We start from the raw sequence: 12778 nt of genomic DNA, 5'->3' as shown, positions 1-12778 counted from the left end.
TTGCTTGGGGGGGGGGGGGGGGGGGGGGGGGGGGGGGGGGGGGGGGGGGGGGGGGGGGGTGTGGGGGGGGGGGGGGGGGGGGGGGGGGGGGGGGGGGGGGCGGGGGGGGGGTTGGCTCGTCCTGTGGTGGGAATATAGGCGTGTTTGGCTGATAAGTACCTATTTACATATATCCTCCTTGCGATACTCCCTGCTCCTAACTTCCATAAGAAGAGCAAGATGGATCTAGCGTAGCATGAGACACTTTGGACGATGGATAGCTGCAAGAAAATAAAGGGGTAGAGCATATAATAGTGGGTCCGTCATTGAACACCAGAAAAGGGGCTAGGTGTGTGACGGATGAGTAGGTAATTTATGCAACATGTAGAAATACTACGATGGATGATGTTTTATTATGATAATTAAATTACGATTAGGAACCTACGGGTTATGGTAGGGTGTTGGAAAAGTTTGACTACAGAATCACAAGGTTGACTAAAATGACTGGCTGGGTTCATCGGCGGTAGGGTCAAGGCAAAATGATAATTTATGATGCTGAGGAAATAGGGCATTGAATGAACAGTATTAAATAGGGTCTAGCACTTACCTAGGTACGTAGGTCGGTGGCTACGAAAGGGGTGGCTACTGTCACGAAAGGGTTACATAAATCAATAATCACATTCATGAATTCACCACACTGACAAGCGTAATGATATATTGAGATAATCTCTCTTTAAGCATCCAGTGGTCTGAAGCAGTTTATTGAGGTTCTTATGCTAGTGTTGCGTCGATGCTTGAGACGGACGGCCGATGATCAGCGTACACGATCACGAACCACGGAAGCATCTGTTGCGATCGTGAGAGGCAGTAGCGATTTCAAACTGAATCGAAATATACCTTATATCCTCTCCTAAGCACCAAGCTAAATAGCCATGAGTGAAAGGAAAACAAGAAAGAAGTTGCCATCGCGTTGCTTGCCCAGCAAGTGTGTAAAGGAGTTATCGACTAAGCTTCCCTGAAGTCGCGTCATGACTCCATACGCAAAGTTCAGTGAGAACTAGAGACATCTGGACCGTGGAGAATGATCGAGTTGAGATATTTGTCGATAGGATGCCGTAATGCCAGGAGCTTCGATTGGGTGAAGGATAAATGTCGATGATGATACGATGCAGTGCCTACTAAGCGGTTGAGGCTAAGACAAGATCGACTTGTAAGTATAGACCGACTGGTCAGACAAGCGAAATGGATTATACAGCTTACGGGGGTCCATCTCTCTGAACCTTTCCTCGCGGTTTCTGTCTGCAGCATTGCGGGTAGTGTTGTGGTCCGCGATAGGGAAGGCTTGACCGATGACCGAGTCAGACCGCAAGAGCTGGAAGTGGCGAATAAGACGGTTCTCTTCCCAGAAGGCGAGTCCATTCCAGTTGTGGGGGTCAGTATCAATCAATGCCACGATTTTTTCACGTATTCCCAACGACGTACTCGGATCAGAAAACGATCTAGCTAGCCAAGACGGGCCGTTCGCTCCGTCTGGTGCGCCTTGCCAACGTGCCATAAATGGCGACACCATGTTGGGTATGATAATTCTGTCTTCGCCTTGAGATCTCTCGTAACAATACCTCAAAGGCCTCGTGAAAAATCCTTCTGTAAGATCTCCTGGAAACTCCCTACCCCAGCAGTCATAGTCATCTATGACGTCTTCGTCAGATGCGTCTAAGCCCGCATGGAACTCATCATGCAGTAGCAATCTTTTGATTCCAAGCAGACCCAAGCCCATGATGTATTCAAGCCTGCTACCGCTGGGTACGGCAAAAAGCCCGGGGTGCAGCGGCGTGGCCTTCCGACAAATTGACGTACCCATGCGCCAGATTGCAGCTAAATGGCATTCGACCATTCCATAGACGGCATCCAATTCCTTTAGTAGAAAGGGCTGCAATGATTGCAAGAAGAGCATCTGCTCAGGAATACGCCGTTGGGGGAACATGCCGTAACGGCGCTTGGAGTGGCGAAACAGCATGCAGTAAAGCTGATAGATCAAAAGTGCTCGGCGAATGCGGTAAGACTCGATCCTGTTGAATGAATGTTCGTCCTCATTATCTAAGTGGTGATAGAGAACGAGTTCCATGGTCCTGGCAGCACTCCCAAGTTTGTACGTCTTAGATCTATCAAGGTGGATACGTCGAATCCAAAACTCAATGGATTCTAACAAACGCCGAATATACTGCAGCGTTTGGATAGTGTAAGGGATTTCGGGAAGTGCTCTGTCTTCGCTTCGCTCAATGAATTCTTTGAGCCAGAGGGCATATTGCCTTGGTCCGTTGTCGATTTGCTCGAACGGTCGTCTGGATTGATCGTCAAACTTGATGGAGATAATGCGGAATAAGAGATGGCGAATCTCAGAGTTGTAGGGCATCTGTTCGAATTCACCGAAGATCATTCGGACGAGCATGGGAAAGTTTTCCTCACAGAACTGACCAAGTTCTTCGTGCTTGGCTAACACTCCTTCCGCTTCCTCTTCGGAATGCTTTGTCAAGATTATGATTGCGACATCGCGTGTCTTTCCAGAGATTACAGCTTCGAGGTTTGCCATCCTGCTTATGTTTAGCTTGTTTATTCCAATAACGTTAGTGACTCCAGGGGGTCAGTAGAAAAATGGAAATAGGTGCAGTCACAGAGCTTTAGGTCCAACTAAGAACGGCGCGACGGTAGAAACTCTCAAAAGGATAAGATGAAAACTTACGTGATGTTCGAAGTAGTTCTAGGTCTATGTAATGTATCGAAGAGACCAAGAGTTCGACCGTTGACCGATGTAGGGGCCACAGATGCTGAGAACCGTTATAAAGGCTTAGTAGATTGCTTCTTAGATGAAGGTGTCGTGCGTAAAACCACAGCTTTAAGAGCTGGGGAGTAGTTCAAGGATGACGAGAATATTGCTCGCAGAATGGTCTCGTTTATCCTCCGATGTAAGTGTGTTCAGCGTAAGGGGAGTATGGCCTGCTAGGAATTTGTATACCTAACAGGAGAGACGCCGATGAATATTTACCGATGAGAAAGTTCTTGTCGCGATATTGTTGTTCCACGTGCTGTTATCAGTAATCTTCGGTTGGTTCAAGTGAGGATAGAGAGGGGAAGTTGGTTGAATGAGAAAGGTAGGCGGTGTTAAATAGAAAATCAATCCTGTGTTATCGAAGTCGGGGCTAGTTTGGATATTGTACCATGGAGAGGATAGTGTTCGAAGTCGCAAGTCTCAGGGTATAAATATGACCAATTAGCTATACACGATGTCGGAAATTGGCTAAGAATAGTAGAGTTGGATGTGACTTGTACGATCGAGATCGAGTATGTACCTATAGAATGGTAATATTTAATCAATGCAGTAGGGACCCAACGAATACAAAGGTAGCTATTACTAAAGATACAGTGTCGCTACTTGGATACTGGTTCATAGGAAGGCAGGTAGCCTGAAGAGTAATTTATCATCGAGGGATCTATAAGTCACTCCCACGATATCGCTCATCAAAGGATCATCTACTTGTAAGCCGAGACCTGTGAGTGCTTGATATATGGTGATACACATTGGGCTGGTTTGTAGTCTTTTCAGACATATGTCGAGCTTTCAAATATGAGTAAGTGCTTGAGTTTCTGCTTCAAAGAATTTATTGTCATCTCAAATAATGTCTTCTAGTATAGCCGCAGGAGTCACTGACGAACACAACCGTTCCGTCTGTCTTAAAAGCGATTAATTCTCTCGATCCAGACATCGATACCTTAGTCGTATTCATGATGCTCGAAACTTGGATGATAGTCACCAGAATACCACCATGGAGGACCCTAATTTATGGTAATTGTCTCTTCATATTTCTGGGGATGAAGATGTAATTGATCATATCTGCTCATGTAATTGAGGACTCCGCTTTTCAGTTGATGAATCACGACTATCCATTATGAACCTCTCGAGATCGTGATTTGAACGGAATCTAGTAGTTCGTGAGGTAGATTCTATTGATTGCAGTAGTGTGATGAATTTGGACATTAAAGGGGCTTAAAACTTACATAAGCAGGTCAGTAAATGAATTATGATCAGATTACCGGCGTTTAGCCGTCAACCGCTAGCGCTAGTGCTAGCGGTTGCACTGCATGCCTCTAGCGGTAAAGTGCATAAATGCATATATGTAGGTATCTACTACCTATCATGATAGTTACCTAGCCAAGCTTCACGATTCATTCCACTTTACTTCCCTTTATCGATCTTTGTGACTTTCCAATACGATTCCTTCACCATTCTGTCCTCAACACCCACACACGAAGACTCACAGGGTTCGAACGATGAGCTACTCCTTCTTTTGTGGTACATAAAGGCGGTTCCTGTTACAACGCCCAAGAAGTGCACTTGCGCTTCGACTTTTCCGAACGATCGCCTTTCCTTACCATGACAACCAATTCTCGCTCGGCTTCTGGTGATTGATCCGACATCATTTAACAATGTCGGTCAGCGCGAACTCGCTGTCCCAGTACCTGGAGCAGCTGCCCGGGACCACTTTTAGGAAACTGTACCAGCAGCCCTCCACAGCCTTTGCCATCTTCAGGCGCATGCTTCCTCACACAGGTAAGAGCTTGCTCTGAAGCATACAAAGCTGCTTTTGGAGGTGATGAGTTGCTTATTATGAAAAATAGCCAAGACCATTGTGATGGCAGTCCTTTATTCCCCCACACCATTCTCTCTCGCCGACCTCGACCTATGGGTTAAACCCTCCGCGACTCGCGAAAAGGACCAGGCTTTAGCCATCCTTCGATCTCTCCATATAGTCCAACCTCAGTCGTTGGCCCTGACTGTTAACTTCAAGAATAGCTTGCGGCTTGCATTGGAAGGAGGAGGCGACCATAATTCATTCGGCGTCCCATCCACCGATCCTATACCCGACGAGGTCGACCATGCGTTCCTCGATAAATACGCGAGAAAGAAGTGGGACGATATCCTACACTACGTCGTTTCCGCTACCGGTCTGACCATGGAGAAGGGGTCCAGTGGTCCTAAGCAGTCCGTCAAGGACCTTCTTATGGCTGGTCGTCTAGTCGAGCGTAGTCATGGCGAACTCAAAATCACACATATCGGCTTCTCGTTCTTGCTGCAGGAAGCAAATGCGCAGGTCTGGGCTCTGCTACTCCTCTGGCTCGAGGCTATCGACGCAGCCAATGCCAACGGGTCAAAATCAGATATGGACGGCGTGGACATGCTATCATTCTTCTTCCTTCTAGCCTCCCTTGAATTTGGGCGCGCGTACAGCACCGACGCCCTGACCGAGAGCCGGCGCAACATGCTACCCGTGCTCATCGACTTCGGTCTTATCTACATCCCCCAGCATAACAAGCGCCAATTCTTCCCCACGCGCCTCGCCACAACCCTGACGAGTAATGAGACGGCCCTCCGCAGCGTCAAAGCCGGGTTCTCCGCGGCCGCCAGCGCGACGAGCGACGAGCAGGACAAGTGCACCATTATCCTCGAGACCAACTTCCGAATGTACGCATACGTGCACTCGCCCCTGCAAATCGCCGTCCTAGCGCTCTTCTCCGACCTCAAGTTCCGCTTCAAGGGCCTAGTGTCGGGCCACCTAACGCGCAAGTCCATCAAGAAAGCCGTCAGCCACGGCATCACGGCCGACCAGATCGTCTCGTACCTCTCGACGCACGCGGACGAGCAGATGTACCGGTACGCGGCGTCGACCAACAAGCCGGTCCTGCCGCCCGTCGTCATCGACCAGATCCGGCTGTGGCAGCTCGACACGGAGCGCGTGTCGACGACGGAGGGCTACCTGTTCAAGGAGTTCAGCGACTACAAGGACTACAAGGGCGTCGCCGACTTCGCGGAGAACATCGGCGTGTGCACCTGGCGCAACGATAAGAAGGGTATCTTCTTCGCCACTAAGGTTGAGCAGATCAAGGACTTCATGAAGTCTCGTCGTAAGGCGAATGAGGCGGGCGGTGGGCAATAAAAGTTCACGCCGCTGAAGGTTGATTGGATGGCGGATGGATGGGGGTACGGAGTGAGTAGACTTTTTGTCCTTCGTATTTTGATTTGCATCCCCGTCATCATCATCAGGTTAGGCGTTCTACGGTCTGCAGGCATGCATTTGGGTACGGCTGGGACGGGATGGCTTTTTGCGGTCCACGGCATAAGCAAGTAGACAGGCGTTTAAAAGCCGTTCCGTATTAGGGGCTTTTGCCATGCTTGCATTGAGGGAGAATACAAAAGTTTTCTTTACGAATACCACGAACTCATATCTTCTACGAGACAGTCACGAATAATCAGTCCAATATGGTTTTGTGGTAATGCGTATTGACATTGACATTACCGCCCATGATGATATCCTCCGATGACCCCAATTCCAGGAATATTAGTGTACAACCAATTCTTGGTTCGTGCCTTTTTCCTCATAGCTCATAGATTCATGAATTCGTAGACCTTCGACTGATGATTCCAGATTTTCTCCGTTCGAAAGCCCCATTCATCCTCCCAGAGCAGGGGCAGCTAAAATGCGTATCGTATGTTGGCAGTATGATACCACATCCAACCCCCCTCTCCTATCCTTTTTCCTGAATTGCCAAAGCCTCTGTTCAATCGAAATCGAGCCTATCGTATTGAAAAGACCAGACGATTCAAAGGAAAAAACGGAAAGGGAAAAAGTGAAAAAGAAAAGAGAAAGAAATGGTGAATAGGCAAAAATGCCAGTAAAAACGGGTTGATAAACCCAAACCGCCCGTGTTGTTGATCAGTCTCAGATCCAAAGCGAGCTATCGTCGTCGACATCAATAATATCGATATCAACTAGAAAAGCAGCCTCAAAGGAACACATATGGATCCGAAAGAAGCGGGGGGGCGGGGTTATCAAGAAAAAGAAAAGAAAGTAACCATGCAAATCCGAGTTCGAAAATAGAGTGAAACTCGCACCATCCACCAACGCCGTCCAAGTACCATGGCTTGCAATTTATGCAGCGCATGCGTAGCGTAATACCGAGTCGTCCCTAACGCGAGGGACCTCCCTTCTTGCCGCCATCCTCCTTATCCTTATCCTTATCCTTGCCGCTAAAAATGCGACCAACCCATCTCTTGCCCTTGCCCTTCGGATCCTCGTACATAGTGCCGCCGGGAGGCAGCAGCGCCTCCTTACCAGCATTGCGCGCGTACTGCTGCTGGAAAGCGCGCAAGCTCTTGCGCGCGGCCTCCGTCATGCACAGCGCGTGGAGGTGCGCGAACACGCGGCGCGCGCGCGCGTCCTCGTCGGTAAGCAGGGCCGCGCGCTGCTTCGCCTCGACCTTCTTCTTCTGGGCGTCGTCGTCGTCGTCGACGCCGCCTACATTCGACGATGATGGAAAGCACGCCATGGTGCTGGACGACGGCAGGCCGGCCGGGTTCTGCGGCTTGCTGGCGGTGGTGGTGGTGGGGCCGGGGATCTTGGTCGCGGCCGCGATGATGGCCGCCATGTTCTCCGGCGACAGGTTCTCGTTACGGAACCGGTCTTCAAGCGCCAGGAAGCGGCCCGTCCACCACTCGGCGTCGCGCGCCTCGTAGATCAGGCGCACGCTGTCTAGGTGGTGCGCCGCGGACGCCTGCTGCGAAGATATCAGGTCTTCGTCGCCGCTGGGGCGCTGCGTGCGTGCCGGCGAGTCGTCTTCGTTGGGGCTGGCCATGGCGGACGGCGTGTGGCGACGAGATTGCATACGGAAGCTCGACAGCGATGCGCGAGAAAGCGAGGACGTTAGGTTGTTTAGCACGTTGCGCGTGCGAGACTTGGGGATTCCGCTTTCCTTCTCTCCGCCGGCTTTCTGCGTGGGTCGCGGAAGCTGTGAGCGCAGGTCGAAGGTCTTGTGGGCGCTGCCGCTGCCAAGTTGCGACTGAGGGTTGTTGAGATCGGTGGCGGGAGACAAATCCAGCAAATCCTGGCGTCGGGGACCTCGTGGCGCTGACTCTCCGGGCAGTATATGTTTGGAGGGGTCATAGTCACTCATTTGCTCAAGACCCATACTTGCCAACATGCAAGACACATCCATGATTAAGGGCTCCTCTCTGTGGTCGCGTTCCAGCTCTGCATCCGCCTTCTTTGAGCCAGGCGACAAGTCATCGCTCTCCTTCTGGTCTGCATCCATCTGTTCAACGATCTCCTGAGTAAAACCTCCCATGTATTCCTCATCCTTTGACTCAATAATGTCCTTCTGGTCAGTAATCTCATTCTCTGCTGCACCAGGTGACTCCTTGGTTCTAGCGTCCTGAAGCTCCAACTCAGAACTATCCTTCAGCTTCTCAACCGGAAGAGGCCACTCCTCAAAAACGCTCGACTCACGGCTCATCTGCGAGCCAGCGCCCGAACCCTGACCAGGCTTGGCCTGAGAGCCGTCCGACTGCGGGCTATCTGCGTTCTCGTTGGTAAAGAAGTCACTAAACTTGCCTTTCTTAGTGCCGGGGGGTGTCAGACGAGGAACATTCTGAATGCTAGCCAGGCGCAGGCTGTCGCGATGCTTCGAGCCGAGACTGTCGTCCGAGGCGCCGGACGGGACCTTAGGGCTCTTGGGGAGCTTCAGTTCGCGCTTGGTCCACGCGCCGGGCATGAAGTATGCGATATCGCAAGGCTCGGGAGGTGGGCGCGGAGGAGGCGAACGCACGGGGAGGCTACTGCCGGGGCGTCGGTGGCGGACTTGCGGTGCGTACGGGTGGTAGCCACTGGTTTCAATCGCAACCGTAGAGTTACCGCTCATTACTCGGCGGCGATCTCCCGTGACCCCCTCAGGGCTAGTCGATGTAGTGGCCGATGTATAACCAGTAGTAAGCTGAGAGTCGGGGCTACCAGTCATGATGCTAGCCGACGGACCGCGCGATGATGCGGGCCTTGAAGGATTCTGATGATAAGTGGCGTTGATGGGAGGGGGGATGCCAGATTGGTGGGCCGCTGGACGCATAGGTCCGACGGCGTTGCCTTGGGCTTCATTAACAGTCGTACTAAGAGGCCAAACACCGATTCGGCCAATCTCCTCTGCGCGAGATGCGCCGCGGAAGATGTCACCGCGACCAACTGCTTGCAAGAGACCCATGCCACGACGAGGGTTAGAACGTGTAGGCGATGTGCCATTAGTTGGGGTGAAAGGGCGCGGAATGCGCGTAGGAGTTTGGGGAGGGTCTTTCGATGATTTACCCATCGTTCAATAAGTTCGACGAGTGTTCAATAAGTTCGACGAGTGTTCAATATGTTAAACGAGTGTTTGATGACTCTAAGAAGATGAAGAAGTGCGTTCAAGAAAAGAAGGACGATCAACCGCGACTAAATGTTGAACACTCCCAAAGTCGCAGAGATGTACAGAATACTAAGTATCAAAACGCAACGGACGGTGGACTTAACGAGGATGAAAAGAATATGAAAAGACTCGCGGGCCAAAGATTGAGGACTAGAACGGGATATTTTTCGTTGGTAATCCAGGTAATCTTCGGATGCCATGAGTATTCGGGATGGGGAAATGTGGTAAAGTGTGTTGTGTTTTGAAAAGAAAATCCAAGAGGAAAGATTTTGCGTCCTGTGAGATATGGAAGAGACACTAATTGCAATGGCGGATCCAAATAGCTTGTAATTGATTTCATTTAGGGCATTACACGATCGTCAGTGGTGGAGGATTGTTGGATGAATTTCGATTTCGGCTTCAGATCAGCCTCCAACTAAGCAACGGGAAGCTATCTTTGATGGTGGCAGCTTCTGTATTTTGGGTATGGCTAGGGGGTGCTCCTTTCTTCCATTGTATCATTCAGTTGCCAGCTGTAGCTCCTTCCTACAAGACATCAGGGAGCGTTGGTGGATGGACGACCCCTTAGTGACGACCCCTTACACGTCGATGAGGATGAGCGCCGGCGCTTCTTAGCTGATCTCGGTCACTCTGATCGACAATTCAGTTCACACTGCTATCTTCATGGTCGCTTGAGGTCATTTTATACCATAGGATACCACCTACAGACTCACGGACATAATACTGCTACTGTATGGGAGTTAGTGCCGAATAGGGGTTGAGAGTGGACACGGTCCATATCACTACCAATGGATGTCGTTAGAGTTTAGAGTACCTAGAATCCAAGGTGTGATGCCATTATACCATCAGGACATTCAAGTCTGTTCAGATTAGGTAGCTGGTGAAAGTCTCATTCATAATAATATGGCGTAAGTGATTAGTAATTGTGATGATATGTTCAATATCCGGTTGTGATGGGTTATAGGTATTGATCTCAGTATCCACCTGTCAGGTACCTAGCTTTAACACTAATATGCTCACATTGAGATGTCTTGCACCAATTCCTATAAATTCTCTTAACACTTTATTCATTGAGATATATATTTTTTTAGGATTCTATCCTGTATTTGAACGTCTCATCTCCTTTTCCCCTTTCAATTGGGTTTCCGTGCGAATCCCATAACGCCCGTTCTTTATATGTAACATTCCCCTCCCAATCTAAAAGGATGATGGTCTGTCTCTGGGTGCCATAAGCACCTTTCATGAAATATCCATGCGAATTCTCTTTCTGTTGGTCTTCTGGGTCGCTAGGATCCTCAATCTCGTCAAAAGCAGCTTTCGCCCTTCCTTCATCGGCAGCATCGGCCATTTCCCTCCAACCTTGATCCTCTGCAAAACTTCGGATGAAAACTGACCTCCGAAGCGCGTCCATGTGTTCCTGGAAGCTCATCTTCGGTTCTAGGGGTAAAGTATCATGGTCCAGAACCTTGAAGAGTCGCTCCGTCAATTCTTCTTCGCCTAAATCCTCATCGACTGCTTCTTGTATTGCCTCTACCATCAGCTTCTCTCCGATTTTGATCTTTTCCCATTTAGGGGGCTCGACGTAAACAGCATTGCTAAGCCCATATGTCTGTCCGCGTTCTCCGCCTATCCACGGGACCTCGCCGACGTGGTCCCATCGATTGGAGATGATAGCCAGCGGTTTGATGTTCTTCTCCGTCCTCTGCTTGAGATCGCCGCAGACAAGCGAAAAGCCGCCGACACCCTTGGCAGCACGACCTTCCAACATGGAATGAACGAAATCGTCAAGGCTAAGCTCGGGTGGAGCACCTAACCAACCAGTCACCATACCGCCCCGGCTTTTGACACCGGAGATGGCGTGATCCGGGTCCGGGTCATCTTCACTCGACTCCCGGTAATTCGTCAACACGGCGAAACGTCCGCTCTTGGTGACTCCCAGCCATGTTCCTCGCTCGCGACGATACAAGTCTCGCGCTGACAGTATCTCCTGGCCGGAGGGTTGATGTGTCCACCAGTGAGGCCGGCTGGTAGGTCTGAGAATGTACTCGTCCCGGTTGTCGATAGCTATAAGAGCATATTTCGGGTGTGCAGTCGTGATAAGAACGATACACATTGTGTTGGGAAATAAGGTGGCTAGGAATAATCTTAAGGATCCTTAATATCTTGTTTTCTCTTTTGGGTATTTAGTTAAATATGTATGTAGGACCAGTACGGCGTGACTACCGTAGGAAAGGACAATTATAGACACTCGGGGACACAAATATTGGCGAAATAGACAAACGGAAGAAACAAGAAGAAATTAAAGTTATCTGTCCTTGCCACCGTCTCAACAATATCTGCGTTATGCCCTAGGGACCTCGGGTTCAATCTCCTGATACACACAGCCCTTTGCTCTTGTACAACACAACAGGACACGGCAGCGGCAATGTCTAGGGCTAGACCGTAGATGGGATAGATGAGATTAATTCCAATGGTGGTGTGACACGTCTCATGTGAAATTTGATATTGGAGGTGCTGTTAGATGTATGTAGACCGCCTGGAGTTGCTAGGCTTTTTTGCCTGCAACCTGGGACATGCGACTTCGGCGGGAATAGGCGAAGAAGTTGAGTGGTTTTAATTCATAGGTTCGAGCTCAGAAGGTCCCTTCCAGCGTCTTAAGCGTCTTCTAATGATTCCAGCTGCCCGTAAAGTCATCGGACTTTCGTGGGGTGACGGGTAACAATTAAACGGATACTACCGAGAAGTGGCTGATAATTTGATTAATTTCTCAGCTCCTTAGCGTGGCACAAGTGGCATAGTGGCTGATAGTGGAGATCACCGACAAGTAGCAGATGGTCTGTGCGATGAAAGTGGAACCTGCCGTGGAACGCCTAGACTAATCCAGGCTGTGATTTCCATTTTAAACATGGACACATCAAATCCAACTTCTCCACGAGATCGATCTACATTCCTCTTTTCAACCTTTTCAACTTTTACAAATACTTACACTACGACCTTTGAATCTGACTTGCATACTACTGCTACCCAGAGCAAGAAATAAACATCAAAAGCTGCAGATAATACACATACCACAGGGATTGGGCAACAATACCTCTCAACACTTTCACCCAAGTGGATCAATTCACCGCCGCAAATTATAGACATATTTAAGACCAGTGATAACTAGGAGTACACATACATATTAACCGCATTAGTGACCGAGTCCCGTGCTTCTCCGTTATCCCTTTTCGAATACCTAGTCGTATTCGTTAATACGTACCGGGACCGCTAGCCGGAACAACGAGCAACTGCCGGAGTTTGGACTCATCCAATGAGGAGGAATACCGTTGAGGCTCCTACATCCGGGATGATACCATACGGGGATAACCGGCTATGCTTGTCCGCATTCCGGTGACGATCAATCATGATCTATACACTTATTGACTCTCGTATTGCATGCTAGCCTTCCGAAACGCGCGGCCACCTATCATGAACCCCCGTTGGCTCTACGGGATTAGTAGCGTCTCCTACCGTCACT

The 12778-nt window shown here is 49.7% G+C and overlaps 4 protein-coding genes across 4 annotated transcripts; 1 reads left to right on the top strand and 3 right to left on the bottom strand.

Annotated features, from left to right (window-relative positions):
- Window positions 1-1026: 1026 nt before the first annotated feature.
- On the bottom strand, window positions 1027-2569 carry F4807DRAFT_464652 (uncharacterized protein; the record flags this gene model as incomplete). Its single annotated transcript, XM_048002161.1, has 2 exons — window positions 1027-1154; window positions 1240-2569. The coding sequence occupies 2 exons, from the start codon at window positions 2567-2569 to the stop codon at window positions 1027-1029; spliced, it is 1458 nt and encodes a 485-aa protein (XP_047850086.1).
- Window positions 2570-4217: 1648 nt separating this feature from the next.
- On the top strand, window positions 4218-6294 carry F4807DRAFT_443052 (transcription factor Tfb2). The gene is made up of 2 exons (XM_047999525.1): window positions 4218-4585; window positions 4654-6294. The coding sequence occupies exons 1-2, from the start codon at window positions 4462-4464 to the stop codon at window positions 5967-5969; spliced, it is 1440 nt and encodes a 479-aa protein (XP_047850085.1). The 5' UTR covers window positions 4218-4461; the 3' UTR covers window positions 5970-6294.
- A 653-nt stretch (window positions 6295-6947) lies between these two features.
- Window positions 6948-9251, bottom strand: F4807DRAFT_282629 (uncharacterized protein). The gene has a single exon (XM_047994705.1). It carries the CDS (start codon window positions 9163-9165, stop codon window positions 7000-7002), a length of 2166 nt encoding a protein of 721 aa, XP_047850084.1. The 5' UTR covers window positions 9166-9251; the 3' UTR covers window positions 6948-6999.
- Window positions 9252-10348: 1097 nt separating this feature from the next.
- On the bottom strand, window positions 10349-11374 carry F4807DRAFT_453975 (DUF833-domain-containing protein; the record flags this gene model as incomplete). The annotated part of the gene is made up of 1 exon (XM_048000518.1): window positions 10349-11374. One exon carries the CDS (start codon window positions 11372-11374, stop codon window positions 10349-10351), a length of 1026 nt encoding a protein of 341 aa, XP_047850083.1.
- Window positions 11375-12778: the final 1404 nt, after the last annotated feature.

The sequence above is a fragment of the Annulohypoxylon truncatum genome (assembly GCF_022578515.1).
Source record: "Annulohypoxylon truncatum strain CBS 140777 unplaced genomic scaffold F4807scaffold_42, whole genome shotgun sequence".
Lineage (NCBI taxonomy): Eukaryota > Fungi > Ascomycota > Sordariomycetes > Xylariales > Hypoxylaceae > Annulohypoxylon > Annulohypoxylon truncatum.
The sequence above is the reverse complement of the archived record's forward strand: the minus strand, read 5'-3'. Positions and strand labels throughout refer to the sequence as shown.